Genomic DNA, 17286 nt, shown 5'->3' with positions numbered 1-17286 from the left:
CTTCCCTGGTGGCGCAGTGGTTAAGAGTCCACCTGCTGATGCAGGGGACACGGGTTCGTGCCCCAGTCCGGGAAGATCCCACATGCCGCGGAGCGGCTGGACCCGTGAGCCATGGCTGCTGGGCCTGCGCGTCCGGAGCCTATGCTCCACAACGGGAGAGGCCACAACAGTGAGAGGCCCGTGTACTGCAAAAAAAAAAAAAAAAAAAAAAAAAAAAAAAAATTCAGTCTCTCCTGATAATATTTTAGAAAGTGAGTTGGGACAGTTTTCATTATGTCATTTTACAGTGCCTTAAAGAAAAATTTGGTACTACAATCCATGAAGATCCATCAACTAGACTTGTTAGCATCTAAAATTTAAAGCAATTTTATAAATGTTTATAATGGAGTATATACTGGGTTAAAACTGGTGGAATTAGATCTTATGAATTCCTTCTTAAAGAGTACTCCTAACATGATAGAATATCTTTCTAAAAAGTGAAATCTTGGCTTATATACTTAGTTACTGAAAATCAGGGTAATTTCACAGTGCTAAAATAACATACCAAGAATACCTATGCATATAAAATTATTTTTTCCAGTGCTAACACCAAACACAATTTTGGGGGCATAAAAAATTGAATTTACATTTATGTAGAATAATTCCTTACTTGAGCAAAAGTACGTTTAGATTTAGTTATTTTAAAGAGAAATGCTTAAGTATTTCTTCTGTGTATCTGAATATTGCTACAAGTCAAATTCTGAGAATCTAGTCTTGTTTGGGCATTTAAATGTCAGCTAACATTTTCCCAATAAACTAGTAACTCAATTTTCTTCAGAAAATATCTAGTTCTGGGGCTTCCCTGGTGGCGCAGTGGTTGAGAGTCCGCCTGCCGATGCAGGGGACGCGGGTTCGTGCCCCGGTCCTGGAAGATCCCACATGCCGCGGAGTGGCTGGGCCCGTGAGCCATGGCCGCTGAGCCTGCGCGTCCGGAGCCTGTGCTCCGCAACGGGAGAGGCCACAACGGTGAGAGGCTCGCATACCGCAAAAAAGAAAATATCTAGTTCTATTTTCTCAGTGGGTCAAAGTGTTATAAAAAAGAATTCTAAATGGCATCATTTGTATATGTAATATTACCATATATTACCCCAGGAAACAAAAACCAGTATCACAGTTAACAAAAACCACAGCGAGTCACTTATTTTTTTAAAACCACGAGTCAGAATTATGTAAAAATTATATATATAAACACCAGAGACAATAATCTCAATTTTTAAAAACTTTATACTTAACTGAATGATTCTTTAATATTTTAATGTACACTTCAGGATGAAAGAAATCTGTAAGTATGTTCTAGTTGAAGTTCTTGGGTTTAAAGTTGAAGAGTAAGTGGAAACTAAGACCATGTCTAGAGATGCCTTTTATTTTTTATAATTTACATGGGGAAGCAGAAAAAAAGCCCTTGACTTCAAGCAGATTTCCTGAGTCCCAGCTCTGTTTTGAGCTAGCTGTAACCTTGTTCAAGTCGCTTAAAACTGCTGACCTCTGCTGTAAAAGGAGGGCGTGAGATGATTTCTAAAATCTATTTTGGCTTTAAAATTCAGTGATTCTAAACAGAGTTTACCGACTTCAAAAGATAGTACAAAATATTTACGAACAATGCACAACTCTTGTAGACAGGTTAAGAAAAACTGCACTACTAAGTTAATCATCTGTGCTTCTTTATTCTTACCCTAACATACGGGAGAGCAGCAAGGGCCAGTAGAGCAGAGTATGACCGTTCTCAAAACTTTTCAGCTTCAGTTTCTTTTTTTGAGGGGTGGGGTGGGGGTAGAATGGGTCATAATAATCAGTAATTAATAAGTAAATTAAAATAAATAAATGAAGGCATGCAAAAGAGAAGAAGCAACAATCATAACTTAACAATATTAACAATTTGCTGAAAGGGTGTCTTGAGTCTTACATGAACCAAAGGGCAATTCTCTCTACTGAAAAATATGCATGCCTGGCTCTGAGTGTGGTTTTCTGCAGCAACTTTTGCATTTCAGACCAGGCTATAGTTTCCTCATCAATCCAGCTGTGAACTTGCCAAGCTGCTCATAGGCAGCTTTTCCATCTCTTGGAAAAGTAGATGACTGCATGAATGAATCCTCTGTTGTCCCAGGCCTCTAACTCTAGCGTGGAGATGGAAAATGCTAATGATCATACCTACGCTGCAGGCTGAAGGTAACATTGCCCAACAATACACAACATGAGAGAAGGATATGGGCCCCATTTTTACCATTATATTCCAGAAGTCCTGGTGTGGGCAAATGGACCCGCTGTTAAGTGGTATAACTTCCTGGCTACATTTGATGGGTCACCAATCTACAAGGCATCTTCAGGTAAGGGTCAGTGGGTAATTCCAAGGGAGGACGGTTAGACTGATCTTCTGATGGTAGAGAAACACAAGGAAATCTGGCTTCAACTCCAGAGAAAGGGTGTACAAAAAAGAGAAGAAACCGAGGATGATGAACAATATGGGGTCTGAGTCATCTTTACTTGGAGGTGTGCTCAAAGGCCCACCAGTGAGGAGGGCTATAAAATCTACAGATTATGATATAGCACAGCAGACCACTCAACTATTCCCTCAATTTAGATGCACCAACAACTCTGTTCAAATACTTCAAAAGATGTTACTGACTAGCAACTTACTCTGCCTTTATAAGCTTCTTTTTTCATTCAAAAACCACTTACTAAATGTCCATTGTATACCATTGGGAGTAATAAGAGGAGGGCAAGTAATAGTTCCTGCCCTCAGGGAAAGTATGATCCAATAGGTTGGCAGAATATGTACACAAATATAAATCTTGTATCTGAAGATCACTCACCAAAGCTTATCTACTTCAAATACTTTGGCTATTTACGCCTGCTGGCATTTGGAAAATATCTAAACATACGGGAACTGAGGTCCTTTCTTCTCTGCAGGCAGGCTCAGTGATAATCAAGCCTCTGCAGACCCAGCTGGGAGACGCCTAACTGCTATCTCTCTTGCTAATGCACACTACGGGACCAAATGACTGTCAAAACAAGCTCTCATCTTAACAGTACAAGAAGCATCTAGCCCAATGTTAAAATCAGTTTCTAAAATATATTTTGGAAATAAAACTCCAGATTTCATTGCTTATTTCTCATTTTTATGTCAGAAATCCTTTCTTTTTGTTCTCTCCATCAACAAGATGGGACTATCCAACATAAACAAGATCTATTAAAATACAGCTGTAGCTCACAATAATAAAAAGCGCAAATAAATGACATCAACCAGGACAGCTGATTTAAAAAGACGGTAAAAGCAATTATCTCAAAGAACTATTTAAACAAGTAATCTCCAAAGCTTTTCTAATTTATTCTCACTACAATTCCGTCAGATAGGAATTAGTACCTTCATTTGATAGGTGAGGAAACTGAAACTTGGGGGGTAAAATGATTTTATTCAAGATATAGTTATTGCAATAAGGATGAAAACTCTTTGACTCTGATCTCCTTATTTTACTCATCCAATCAGCTGTCAAATTCTGTTTATTCTATCTTCATAATTTCTCTTCAATTCACTTCCTGCTGTACATAATCACTGCAACCCCAATCCAGAACCCCATTATCAACTCCAACCATAAGACCCTTTCCTAACCAGTCTTCCTGCTCCTCTACTATCTTGTACATGCAAGAGATTAATCTTCTGAAGCACAATGCCGCTCACTTCCATTTCCTGCTCAAATACCTTTAATAAAGTAATTTCTCAGCCAGGCATTCAAATGCTCTTCCCAATTTGTACTCTCAAGGGACCTTTCTCCCACCTATTTCCCACTAGTCTCCACCAAGCACCCAAGCTTCAACCAAACAGAAACCCATGCTTTTATTCGAAGACATTTTGATCTTTCCCATCTCTCCAACGTTGCTTTGAGAAATGACTTTCCTAATTCTTCCCACCACCATCTAAAGATGTCTGAATTCTAGTCACTCATAATACAAGGCCCAGATCAATGCCATCTTCACCAAGGAGCTCACTTCTCTCTCCTCAGACCTCCCATGGCACACCTGTATCTTCTTTCACTTTTTTCCCCAAGAAATATTTACTGAGTAACTATTAAGTGCCAGGTACTATGACAAATCGGGGAATGCAAAAGAAGCTTACAGTTTAGTTAGGGAGACAGAAGTGAACAAAAAACATCACACCTCGTAAGTTCCACAAAAGGCGGTCGGCTCAGAAGTCTACCTGAGCCTAAATGAAGGATACATGAATTTGGCTTTGCCTAGGAGAGTCAAGCAGGGCTTCCCAGCAGAGCTAACACTTGGACTGATCGGGAGAAGACGCACAAGCATCTGCTCAGAGGGCCAGTGCACATATGCACGGTCACTTCCACTGAGTTGGCGATGGGGAGTCAGAGTGGCAGACTGGAGAGTAAAGACTTTGAATTCCCCAAGCAGAAAAACAATAACATACCACAAAGGGCTACTTTATGAGCCACGATAAAATAGTGTTTGTGGAATCAAGCTTTCAACTGAAAAGTGTTATACAAATTTAAGATATCATTTATTTATAAATAACAATGCTTCTTATCTACCTTTTGAATTTAATTGGCTACAGGAATTACCAGACTCCTTTTATGAAACATATAAGTAGAAGGTAAAGGTTTAAAAGAATAATGTATACGGTTGTCAAATCTAGGTAGGTTTTACAGCATACTGCTCTACTTACTGCTCAATCGCTCTCTCAACACACGCCACCTCCCCTGAGAAACACACACCCACACACAACTTCCAAAGGTAAAATGGCTTAAGAGCAGTGGATTCACACTCACAATTAAAATGGACACTTAAAAATATAAGAAGTATCGGGCTTCCCTGGTGGCGCAGTGGTTGAGAGTCCGCCTGCCGATGCAGGGGACACGGGTTCGTGCCCCGGTCCGGGAAGATCCCACATGCCGCAGAGCGGCTGGGTCCGTGAGCCATGGCCGCTGAGCCTGTGCTCCGCAACGGGAGAGGCCACAACAGTGAGAGGCCCGCATACCGCAAAAAAAAAAAAAAAGAAGTATCTTCAACCAGAGCCTCCTAACAATTTCCCATTTTATTGTTAGCAACTTCCTAAAATGACAGAACTTGTGTTCTGTTTGCAGGCACAACTCAAGGATTTTCCATTTTCTCCTCAGCACCAATAAATTCACAATCTATTCATAAGGATTCCTAATCTTATTTCAATACATCTTTAGAAACTCAAATTGGTCAATATAATGCAAAATTATATACTGAATAGTTTCTAATATGGATGAAGAACAGAAGTCTTAACTGTATATATTTATATTAAGGAACAGAGCTCGCCGTTAATACTGTCATTAGAGACACATAATCCAGGAATCTGAAACAATGGGAAATGGTGGCAATAGGGAAAAAAAGAGAAATAAATGGGCAGTGGTGAGGAGAGGTGCAGTACAAACGACCATGAAGTGATTCAAGGAAGGGACTTCTGGCTCTGATGGCATGAAGAGGTCAGTGAATCCTCTCCTCAAAACAATAAGAAAACTTGTCAGTCATTTCATGGTCCTGGAAATCAATCAGAGGCAGATAATAAATAGAGAAGCTTCTTGAAAAGTTGCTAGAGCTTTAGGGTAAAACATGAAGGAGTCTACAAACTTATTGCCTGGGCCTACTCCAACTCAGTAACCCCACCCTCTAATCCTCAGCTCTTCTGGGAGAGCTCATCAGGGTAGGGCTGGGCCACAAAACCCAGCAGCTTTGCTGCCAGAGGGGGCGGACTCCACTTGGGGTACTGGGGTGGGGGGCGCAGTAGAAAACCACAGACTTGTCCGCTAAAGTGGCACACTTGGTGGGAACCTAACAGGGGAAATATAGTTCTTCTAGCTTGAGGCTGTGGTCTGATTGGGGTGAGTGGCAGATCAGCTAGAAATCTGAAGGGAAGATCCTGGAAATGAGAGAATAGTAGAATAACTAGATATGATCTCCTCACATCCCTGGCTGACTGTGAACATATGCAGATGAGGAGGGGAGACATAAAAGGGTCCAACAGAAAGAAAAAGCCAAGGCATACTTGAGAACTGGCTGTACTGTGAAATGCACTTCCCAACCCAAAACCAGATCAGTAGAGGCTGGAAGCTTTCCACACTCCAGGTGCTTAAGCACAACTTACGCCCAAATCACTGGCTGACCAATAGGCTATGGAGACACAGGGGTGACTCCCAGTCAGGCTAAAAAGTAAAAACGAGAATGAAAATCACTAAGCAGACACATCAGTGGCTGCACACCACAGAGGAGCCCACAGTTTAAGTACAGGCAAACTATTTAAAACTCACACATATATACTCACCTACACCTCTCAAAAACAAAAAAAACCCAAAAAACTTTAGCGTTGTTAAAACATATTACTAAAATGTCTAATTTACTAAAAAGTTACAAGACATGCAAAGAAACAGGAAAAGTGTGGCCCCAACTCAAGAAAACAAGCAGTAACTAGAAACAGGCTCTGAGGAGGACTGGATGTTAGAGTCTGCAGGTAACTTCAAAGTAACAATTACAAATGTATTCAAAGAATTAAAGGAAATACGATGACAAGTAAGGAATCTCAATAGAGATACAGAAATCCTAAATGAAAATTCCAGAGTTGAAAAGTACATTAACTAAAATAAAAATTCACTAGATGGGCTTAATAGCCGATTTGATATGGCGGAAAAAAGAAAGAGTAAACTGAAACAGATCAACAGAAATTATCCAATCAAAAGAACAGAAAGAAGACTGAAGAAAAATGAGTAGAACCTTAGATTCTGTTTAGATTCAGCTTAAAAACAAACAAACAGAATCTGAACCTGTGGGGAACAAGCATCCCCATTACTTGTAGCAAAAGTCCCAGGAGGAGGAACAAAAGGAAAGAACAAATATTTGAAAAAATTACGTTCAAAAACTTCCCAATTTTGATGGACAACAATCTACAGACCTCAAAATCTCAATGCACTCTACGTATGATAAAACAAAGAGATTTATCCTAGACATATCAGCGTCAAACTGCTCAAAGCCAAAGACAAACAAAAGAAGCTTGAAGACAGCAAGAGAAAAACAACTCATCACATACAGGGGAAAAACAACAGGATTAACAACTGACTTCTCATCAGAGGCCAGAGGGCTGAGGAGTTGGGGCAAAAATGTCAACCAAGAATTCTACAGCTAGCCTTCAAAAATGAAGACAAAATAAAGGTATTCCTAGGTAAACAAAAACAGAAAATTTGTTTCAAGCAGACCTAGTCTACAGAAATACTAAAAGATGTGCTACCAGCTGAAAGGAAATGACATTGGAAAATAACTCAAATCCATAGGAAGCTAAGAAAATCACTGGAAATGGTAAATTTCTTTAAAAATAGAAGATTTTTAAAGTAGTAACTGTAATACTATAGCACTTCATATATATATATGAAGTGCTCTCTCTCTCTCTCTCTCTCTCTCTCTCTCTCTCTCTCTCTATATATATATATATATATATATATATATATGACAATAACAGCACAAAGGATGGTGAGGGATAGAGCTATATTGGATCAAAGCTGCTATATTTTACCAGAATAACACACACACACACACACACACACACACACACACAAATATACACACAGCCATCAGCAGGTTGTGATAACTCAAAGATGTAATCCTTGATCAAGAACTAAGAAAATACATAAATAACACAAATAAATAACTAAAAAATCATAAAAGGATTTAGAAGGTACAGAAAGAATTATTTAACATAAATCAGTAAAGAAGGAACAATAAAGGATATAAGACATATAAAAACAAATAGTAAAATGGCAGACATAAATCCACCCACATTAATAACTACATTAAATGTAAATAGACTAAATACTCTGATAAAAAGGCAGTAATTTTCAGACTGGAAAGTAAGATCCAGATGTTATGTTTTTTACAAGAGACACATCTTAGATTCAAAGAGTTTGAAACAAAATGAAGGAAAAAGATGTCATGCAAATAATAATCATGAGAAAGTTCAACTAGTTATATTAATATCACACGAAATAGACTTAAGACAAGAAATATTAATAGAGACAAAGAGGGACATTTCATATTGATAAAAGGCCCAACTGGTTAGGAACATTCTGTAGGACAGACCACCTACTAAGCCATAAAACAAGTCTCACTAAGTTTAAAAAGACTCAAATCATACAAAGAATATTCTCTGAGCACAAAGGGATTAAAGAAAAAAAACTTGAGACATCCTCAAACACTGGGATATTAAACAACACACGTCTATGTAAACCAAGATCAAAGAAGAAATCAAAGGAAAAATTTAAAAATATCTTGAACTGAATGAAAATGAAAACACAATATATCACATTTTATGGGATGCAGCTAAAGGGAAACTTAAAGGGAAAGGTATAGCTTTAAACACATATTAGAAAGGATAAAATTTTAACATCAATGATCCAACATTGCAAGTCAGGAAGCTAGGAAAATAAAGACCAAATCAAACCCAAAGCAAGTAGAAGGAAGGAAGTAGTAAAGATCAGAACGGAAATCAGTGACATATAAACACAACAGATTTTTGAAAAAGTCAATGAAATCAAAAGCTGGTTTTCTGGAACAAGCTTCAAAATCAATAAACCTTAGCTAGACTGACCAAGAAAAAAAGAAGACATAATTACCAAAATCAAGAATGAAAGAGGGGATATCACTATAGACGCTAAAGAAATTACAGAAAATGGGATTATTATTATGAGTAACTTTATACCAAAAGAATAGTTAATTAAAATGAAATAGAAAAATTCCTAGGAAAACACCAATTACCAAAATTGACTTAACAAGAAATAGAATATAGAAAAAAGAAAAGACTGATAACTAGTAAAGAAATAGACTTAGTCATTAAAATACCTTGATAAAGCCTCCGATTTATGTTTTTACTCTTTCTTTTTCCTTCTTTTCCAGTAGTTCTGTTAAGTCTGTGAGTTCATAATCATTTGAAGTGATCTGTATGATGTGATAACACACCTATTGTTAATTTATGACACTTCCTTTACTTGCTTACTAAGTAGTAAGAGATGAAGTCAAAGAGGTAGGCTGGGGCCAGGGATGAGTAAACCAAGTACAGTCTGGATTTTATTCTGTTAGGAAACCATTAGAGTCCAGCAGGAAAATAGCATTATTTTCATTAAAAAAAAAAAAAAAGTCTCTTGGCTGCTATGTGATAAGTTAGGCAACAGTAATATAGAAAATAAGTGAAGAGGTTTGGACTAGAGTGGTGACGATGATGATAAACACCTCACGTGTATTAAACTCTTTTAAGTCTCCTAAAAGCCACTTGAAATAGGTGCTATTCATTTTACAGATGAGGCAAGCCAAGGCAGAGAGATTAAATAACTGGCCAAAGGTCATACTGCTACGTAGGAGTCACATTAGGACTCAGGCCCAAAAACTCTGGCAGAAGTGCTGAGCTCTTAATCATGCACACTTAAGACTATGGTCTTAAGATGAAGAGAAAGAGGCTGAAGTTAAGAAAATGTTCTAGAGTTATGGGGACCAAGACTTGCTAATGGACTGGATGTAGAGATGAAGGAAATAAAGAAATAATGACTCGTAGGTTTTGCCTGAGCAACTAGGTGAATTCAGTAGTATAATTATACAACAGAGAGAGCATATGAAATAGGAGGGAAAGGGGTCCTAGGACTCAGCCCTGGAGCACCACAACATTTAAAAGCTGAACAGAGAAAGAGGAACCAACAAGAGAGACCAAAAAAGAGCTTCTAGTGCTTAGGAAGGAAACAGGGAGCGTCATGAAAGCCAACAACTAAGTATTTCAGGGAGGAGGGGGGACGCAATGTGTAGAATGCTGCTGACAGATTCTGTACAATGAGGACAGAGAAGGGACCGTGAGGTTCTGCCAAATGAAGGTTACCTGTGAAGCTGAAAGGAGCAGCATCCCGCTAAGTTAACTCCCATCACTGTACCTACCTTGTTGTATTGTCTGTCCCATCTCTAGACTGTAAGCTCCTGGGCAATGACCGTGAGTTTTATGCTAGATCCTTATCTTCTAATTACAACGCTTAGAGTAGAACTGAAATTACATAAGCGCTATGTAATGTAATGTAAATGCAAAACTATTTCAAAGGGTTTTCTGGTGTGATGATTAAAAAGAAGATTTCAATACGACCAACGACAACAACGACACACAACGACACACCGCCTTCTGCTCGCCACCTCATCACTCACATACCGTCAGAGATCCGTTCTGTGTGCTGGGTGAGTTGCTGCTCTGCTCCCCGTGGGCTTGCGTGCTTCCATAGAGGGTCAGGTTATGCTCACTGGTCTGGCCGGCATAGTCCTGAGTGTGTGGCACTCCGTATTCTGTGGGAATCCCATTTTGCGGAGGTGGTGGAAATGGGATGGTAGTAAAAGGCTGAACCATTGCGTCAGGAGTTGTTGTTGGCTCCTGGTTACCCTAGAACAAATAGAGAAAGAGAAAATAAGGAGAAAAATTGACTTTAAATTCTCATCATATAATTATTTTTAAGGTGAGTGAACAAAATTCCCTGAATATTCTCTCATTGCTCAGGTAAAATGGAACACTTACTTACTGCCTCAGGATTAGGGGAAATACTGCTATATGTATACGTATAGGTGTATGTATGGAGACACACAAACACACCCAACTTCGGTCTATTTGTGGTTTCTAGACAGGTCCGTGATCATATTAAAGTTGACTAGTTGCCAAAGGGCCAAAGATCTTCCTTTACACCAAAAAAATTTAAATGCCAGGAAGCTTCTCACAGAAGATAAATTACAAGAGTTGAAATTCATTTGGACCATTAGTATTTTCTTTAGAACACTCTCTATCCCTTTAGTGATTCTTACGGGAAAACAAATCAATTTCACTAAATTACAATTCATAGCAATAGGCAGAATGACAGTATAAATTAAATTCTCAAAACCAGACAATATAGACCTCTAGATTTTAAGAACACAGAGTTCAGCAGAAAGCATATTATTAAAAAAATTAACCTTCGGATTTCAAGGTAGAGATTTATTTAAGTCTTGGCTACTAGGTTAATAAAAAATAAACCAACAAAAAACCCTTTCCTTAAATTAGAAATAGACAAAAAAATTCCCCAGACAAAAAAATTTGAGTTTCTCATAATTACTGCTAGCATTACAAGGCTAGCAGGATACCTCTCCACATGACATCCATTCCCAAATGTTTACCTGGGATCCAGTGTGATACATGCAATATCACTAAAGAACATACAGTAACTACAGGAAATTGTTAGAAGCCATTTTGGCTCCACAGCCCCTGTCTTACTTCTGTTCAGTCTAAGTTCAGATACAAAAGAGGAGTTTAAACCTTGTGTAAGAGATTTCATAAAGCCCTTTCTTCTCAACAACTGACCTCCTGACCTCCCATTTTATTCCAAAAAAGGCAGAGCCCTTATTTTACTAAAGATATACAAGTCTGCCAAGTCTGGAGCCACTGTTCTTCTGGAAGTAGCTGGCAGAGATGGTCAAATGCTTAAAAATGTTAGCACTTTGATAGGTTTCCCCTCTCCCTATATTTTATTTATTTATTTTTTATTATTATTTTTTGCGGTACGCGGGCCTCTCACTGTTGTGGCCTCTCCCGTTGCGGAGCACAGGCTCCAGACGCGCAGGCTCAGCGGCCATGGCTCACGGGCCCAGCCGCTCCACGGCATGTGGGATCTTCCCAGACCGGGGCACGAACCCGTGTCCCCTGCATCGGCAGGCGTACTCTCAACCACTGCGCCACCAGGGAAGCCCCCCCCCCTATATTTAGATATCAAGTCATTAGGGATCAAAGAAAATCCTCCGAGTCATGAGCATCACTTCCTTCAAACCAGGAAGTAATTCTTCTTCTTTCTTTCTCACTCCCGGTATCCTTTCTCCCCCTCAATTTAAGAAGGGATTCTCTACCCACTGAGAGTTGCAGGAAACTGAACTTCCAGCAGCACTGTCTAAACATCATCCCAGGTTTTCAACATTAACTTAATGGCCATTAAACTCATACTGTCGCAAACAAAATGAATCCAAAACTGGAGAAAGATCTCACAATATTTTTAAAGGAAGGTTCAACCATCATTACGACAATCTGCATAAAATAAAACAGAACAAATGTACAAAGGCTGTTATAAATAGAGAAATATATAATCATAGATTGGAAAGCTGGATATTCTTAAGATGACCATGCATCCCAAACCCCACAAACACAATCAAAATCTCAGCAGGTATTTTTGCATAAATTGACAAGCTGTTATTAAAATTTATACAGAAATGCAAAGAACCTAGAATAGTCACAACAATTCTGAAAAAGAACACAAACTACCTGAGTTCAAGACTGATAAAGTGATGGTAATCAAAACAGTGTGGTACTGGCTTAAAGACAGACAATAGATAAATGAGATAGAAAGGAATCCAGAGATAGACATAAACATTTAGAGCAAATATTTAGGCATCAAGTCAATTCAATGGGTGGAAGGAAAGACTTTTTAATAAGTGAAAGACTTTTTAATAAGTGTAAGTCAATTCAATGGGTGGAAGGAAAGACTTTTTAATAAGTGAATACCCAATGGAAAAAAATAAACCTCAACTCTCAACCTGCATATGCAAAAAAAAATATTAAAATATAACTACTAAAACTATGAAAATATAAGAAATATTAGGAATATTACTGCAGTGGGGAGGATTCTTAAGTATGATAGGAAACCTAAAAACCAGAAAAAAAAAAAAGATTTGGTTACGGAAGTTAGGAAGGAAAGAAGAGAGGATGGGAAGGAGGGGAAGATTTTAAAGTCAAAAGAAAAACCAACTGGAGAAAATAGCTGCAAAGGTAAGACAGACACACTGGTTACCATCACTAAGTCAAGAGTAAGTTATTCAAACTGATGAGAAACACACAAATCAACAAAGAAAGAGGCAAAGAATATAACTGAACAATTCACAAAAGATGAAATACAAATGGTTGTATGATAAAAGTGCTTAATCTCATTAACAAATGGAAATACATATTAACCATAAGTCCAATTTTTTGTAATCAAATTACAAAAATATTAAAAACTTTTACTGACATATAATTGACATATACATTTAGCTCTCCATATCTGTGGGTTCTGCAGCATGGATTCAAATGACCACAGATTGAAAAATATTAGGAAAAACAATTCCAGAAAGTAAAACTTGAATTTGCCATAGTCCAGCTATTAAATTGTATTTACAACTATTTACAGAGCATTTACATTGTCTTAGGTATTATAAGTAATCTAGACATGATTTAAAGTATATGGGAGGATGTGCACAGGTTATATGTAAATACTATGCCATTTATACAAAGGACTTGAGCATCCATGGATTTTGGTATCTGCAGCGGGTCCTGGAACCAATCCCCTGTGGATACGGAGGGACAATTCTATAATAAACTGCAGCTATTTATTCATAGTGTACAATTTGGTAAGTTCTGAAATACATATGTACACTCATGAAATCATCAGCACAATCAAAACAGTGAACATATCTCTCCAAAATCCCCCAAAGTTTCCTCGTGCTCCTAATAAGTACATATTACTTTTGTAATAAAGCCTACAAAGTATTTTTTATATAAAAGAGAATGATGAAAAATGAAAAATGTAACCAGTAAGAGGAAGCTGAAGCTTCATAGGCTGGAGCACTGAATTATTGTGCTGTTCTTAAGAAAATGGTAGTGACATTATCTAGAGACAAAAATTCTTGTCTTTCATTTTAAAGTTATACAGCATCAAAATTCAGGCTGTCTCTGGTGTCTAAGAATCACATCTACATGGTACTAAGGATTGCTTTACATAAAAATCCTTCCCGGGCTTCCCTGGTGGCGCAGTGGTTGGGAGTCCGCCTGCTGATGCGGGGGACGCGGGTTCGTGCCCCGGTCCGGGAGGGTCCCACATGCCGCGGAGCTGCTGGCCCCGTGAGCCATGGCCACTGGGCCTGCGCGTCCGGAGCCTGTGCTCCGCAGCGGGAGGGGCCACAGCGGTGAGAGGCCCGCGTACCACAAAAAAAAAAAAAAAAAAAAATCCTTCCCTTTATTTAGTTCTTAAAAATTATGCTAGCAAGACCTTAAATTTTTACCCATAATTTTTCAGGGAAAAAAATCATTCTTGTCACTCATCACTAAATAAGTTCTTTTCATGATCTCAAGGTCAGGGTATTGTAAATGATTTCTCCTTAGCTATTCTGGGTGTCCTAAGAAGGAAATAAAATAATTCTCTTCCTTCTCTTTCAAATTATTCAGTGCTACCTACCTACCTACCCACCCACCCACCCACCCACATGAAGCACACTGCTTCAGAAGACCTCACGGGATTTGCTGGCCTGAGGACAGATACGAAAGAGAAAATTCCATTTCAGGTGGGTTGGTGAATGAAGGTGAATAAGAGCGCCAAAGGTGTCCATAGATCTACACTCCAGCTCTAGGCATAAATACACTCTTAGAGACACAGGACGGGTCTACGAAATAACACACCAAGGCTAAAAGACACTGTTGCCCCGCTATGATGAACACAGCAAAGGGGACTTCTAATGCTCCAACTGTGCTCCTCTTTCTCTTCTCTTTCACCGCAGCCCCCATTCTCCACCTCAGCCCTGCTGGGGACGCTGCTCTGGCACACAAAGCACAATATTAACTCTCCCGCAGAGGCAGTCTTGATAAAGCTGGCTCAGTCAACTGAATAAACATGTCAATTAGCAGTGGGAGATGGGGGGAAGGAAGGTCAAACCTTCTTCTAGGATCCACGTGTGGCCTTGGCACTATGCGTTTCAAAGAAATGCAAGACAGGCAGAGGCTGAACCATTTCTCCCCCACAAAAAGGGAAATGCAAACCTCTGTTAGGAGGTCAAGAAGAAATTCTTGGTAGTTTATTTTGTTACATACAGGAATTTTTTTAAAATGTTAAAAAACACTATGTTTATATACTATAGGAATGAAATTCGGATAGGAGTGGTTTTGCATTTAGCTCATACACTCTGTAATGTCTAAAAATTTCCCCAGGCATACATTATTATAATTTAAAAATGTTATATGGTTTTCAGACTTCTATTAAATTTCCAGGCTATATTCCAAAGTTATAAGTTCAAATATACTGTATAGCACAGGGAACGCTACTCAATGCTCTGTGTGACCTAAACGGGAAGGAAATCCAAAAAGGAGGGGATATATGTATACGTATAGCTGATTCACTTTGCTGTACAGTAGAAACTAACATAACATTGTAAAGCAAGTATACTCCAATAAAAATTAATTAAAAAACAAACAAACAACAAAAAAACAAAGTTACAAGTTCAGGAGAGAAGCACTACAGCTCACGGACAAACTATGAGATAACAGTCCACATGATTATTTCTAGGCAAGGATTTACCTCTAAGTTTATATGAAAATGTTTTAATGTCACAGGCTAAGCAGTTTAAGTATATCTCTTCTGAGAAAATGAATTAACGTTTTCTTGTAGCCCACAAAACTAGACACAATTTCTCTTTTTCTTAATTTAGTAGTCTATTAACTTTCTTGTCCACAAGATTAAAAAATAGACAATAGGGAGTACTATGCAAATAAAATTTCTACCTCGCCTAACAAGAATCTAATAAAGATTTATCTACAACTCCTTTCTTCCCTAGAAAATAAATTAAGATTTTATGTGAAAGATGAGAGGAAAAATAAACTACAGTTATCTTTTAGTTCTTATCAATGTATCTGATTAAAATGAAAATGCTCTGAAAGAAGGACTATTTTTTATTCTGCCCTGTACCCCTCACGGTGCCCAGGGCAGTCCTGTGCCACAGGTATCCCAGGGTTTGTAGACTTGTACACCTCCCTCATATCTCTGCTCAAATGTCAACTCCCCGACCACTCCATTTAAAACTTCAACCCCTATCTCTCCCTATCCCCTCATAACAATAATAGTATTTTTTTCAATAAAGCAGAACATGTAAGATGGTGTCCCCATTGTGTGGAAATCTAACTGTGAGGACAGAAAGAGCAGAATGCATCCAATCCTCCTACTATCCACATGAATTCACTACAGGGATTGGCAGGAAATTATAAACAAAGACATTCTTTGGTTAACTGCCTTTCCAGAAGCAACATAATTTACAACTATACTAAAAAGTCAGATTTTCCAAATTTCAGAAAAACCTACCTACATTTCTAACTCTCTGGTTGAAAAAGTAAGAAGACACAAATGAGTGAGAAGACTGTTTTTCTAAAGTTATTATTATTATTATTTTTGTGGTATGCGGGCCTCTCACTGCTGCGGCCTCTCCCGTTGCGGAGCACAGGCTCCGGACGCGCAGGCTCAGCGGCCATGGCTCACGGGCCCAGCAGCTCCGCAGCATGTGGGATCTTCCTGGACCGGGGCACGAACCCGTGTCCCCTGCATTCGCAGGCGGACTCTCAACCACTGAGCCACCAGGGAAGCCCTAAAGCTATTTTTAAATGACTGGAAAAAAAAACCTCTGAAGAGAGCTACATGAAACAGACAAATCCGGGTTATATTTGATATTTCAGTAATCCTTCAACAAACCAATTCAATACTCTGCCATCTCACTGTCATTATATTATCTACACAAAAGTTTAAGGAGAGAAATTAAATATTGAAAGGACAAAAACAGTATTTTATTTCACACAGAATGCAGGCCACTGCAACTCAACGATTTTAGTGATGCCGTTTTTGAGTAAGGTTCAAGATGATAACCATGCAGGGAAGGACCGTATAAATTATGAAGACATAATAATTTTTGAAAATGTATTATTTGCCAATGCAAACAAATCTGTTTATTCCACTACTTTCACATTACCTAAAATATTATCAAATCCATCTGAGACCCAACAAATTTCGTATTTCACAAAGGGCAATGCTGGAGTGTGTGGTTAGAAGATCATTTGAATCCTAGCTCTGCCACTTACTATAGCTGTAAACATTTAAACATGTTACTACCTACTTTCTCTGTGCTCCAGTTTCTTAATCTGTAAAATAGCAATGTTAATGCCATTATACTGTTGTGAAGAACTGGTAACATTAAGCGATTAAAACCCTAGACTCTCAATAAAAGTTGTTCTCAACCACTACAAGCACCAGGTAGACTGCGGGGCCAACCTTCCACAACTTAGTAAAGTATTAAAATCCTACTGAATGCCACTGTAATGGACGTCACGTGAAATTAAAAAACAACAACCCTTAATGACCATGTATTTGTGGGAACAATATTTAAGAAAACAAACTACAGGGACTCCCT

General features: G+C 38.5%; 1 protein-coding gene across 22 annotated transcripts in view; it reads right to left on the bottom strand.

Annotated features, from left to right (window-relative positions):
* The window catches only part of RBFOX2 (RNA binding fox-1 homolog 2), a 260315-nt gene that overhangs the window by 55719 nt on the left and 187310 nt on the right, over window positions 1-17286 (bottom strand). For all 22 annotated transcript variants that reach the window (XM_032644673.1, XM_032644678.1, XM_032644675.1 and 19 more), the window contains one exon: window positions 10238-10462. In XM_032644673.1, the coding sequence (XP_032500564.1) occupies window positions 10238-10462 (225 nt within the window). The remainder of the gene's footprint in view (window positions 1-10237; window positions 10463-17286) is intronic.

This window comes from Phocoena sinus, chromosome 10 (genome assembly GCF_008692025.1).
Source record: "Phocoena sinus isolate mPhoSin1 chromosome 10, mPhoSin1.pri, whole genome shotgun sequence".
In the NCBI taxonomy this organism is placed as follows: domain Eukaryota; kingdom Metazoa; phylum Chordata; class Mammalia; order Artiodactyla; family Phocoenidae; genus Phocoena; species Phocoena sinus.
This window is presented reverse-complemented; position numbering and strand designations above follow the sequence as displayed.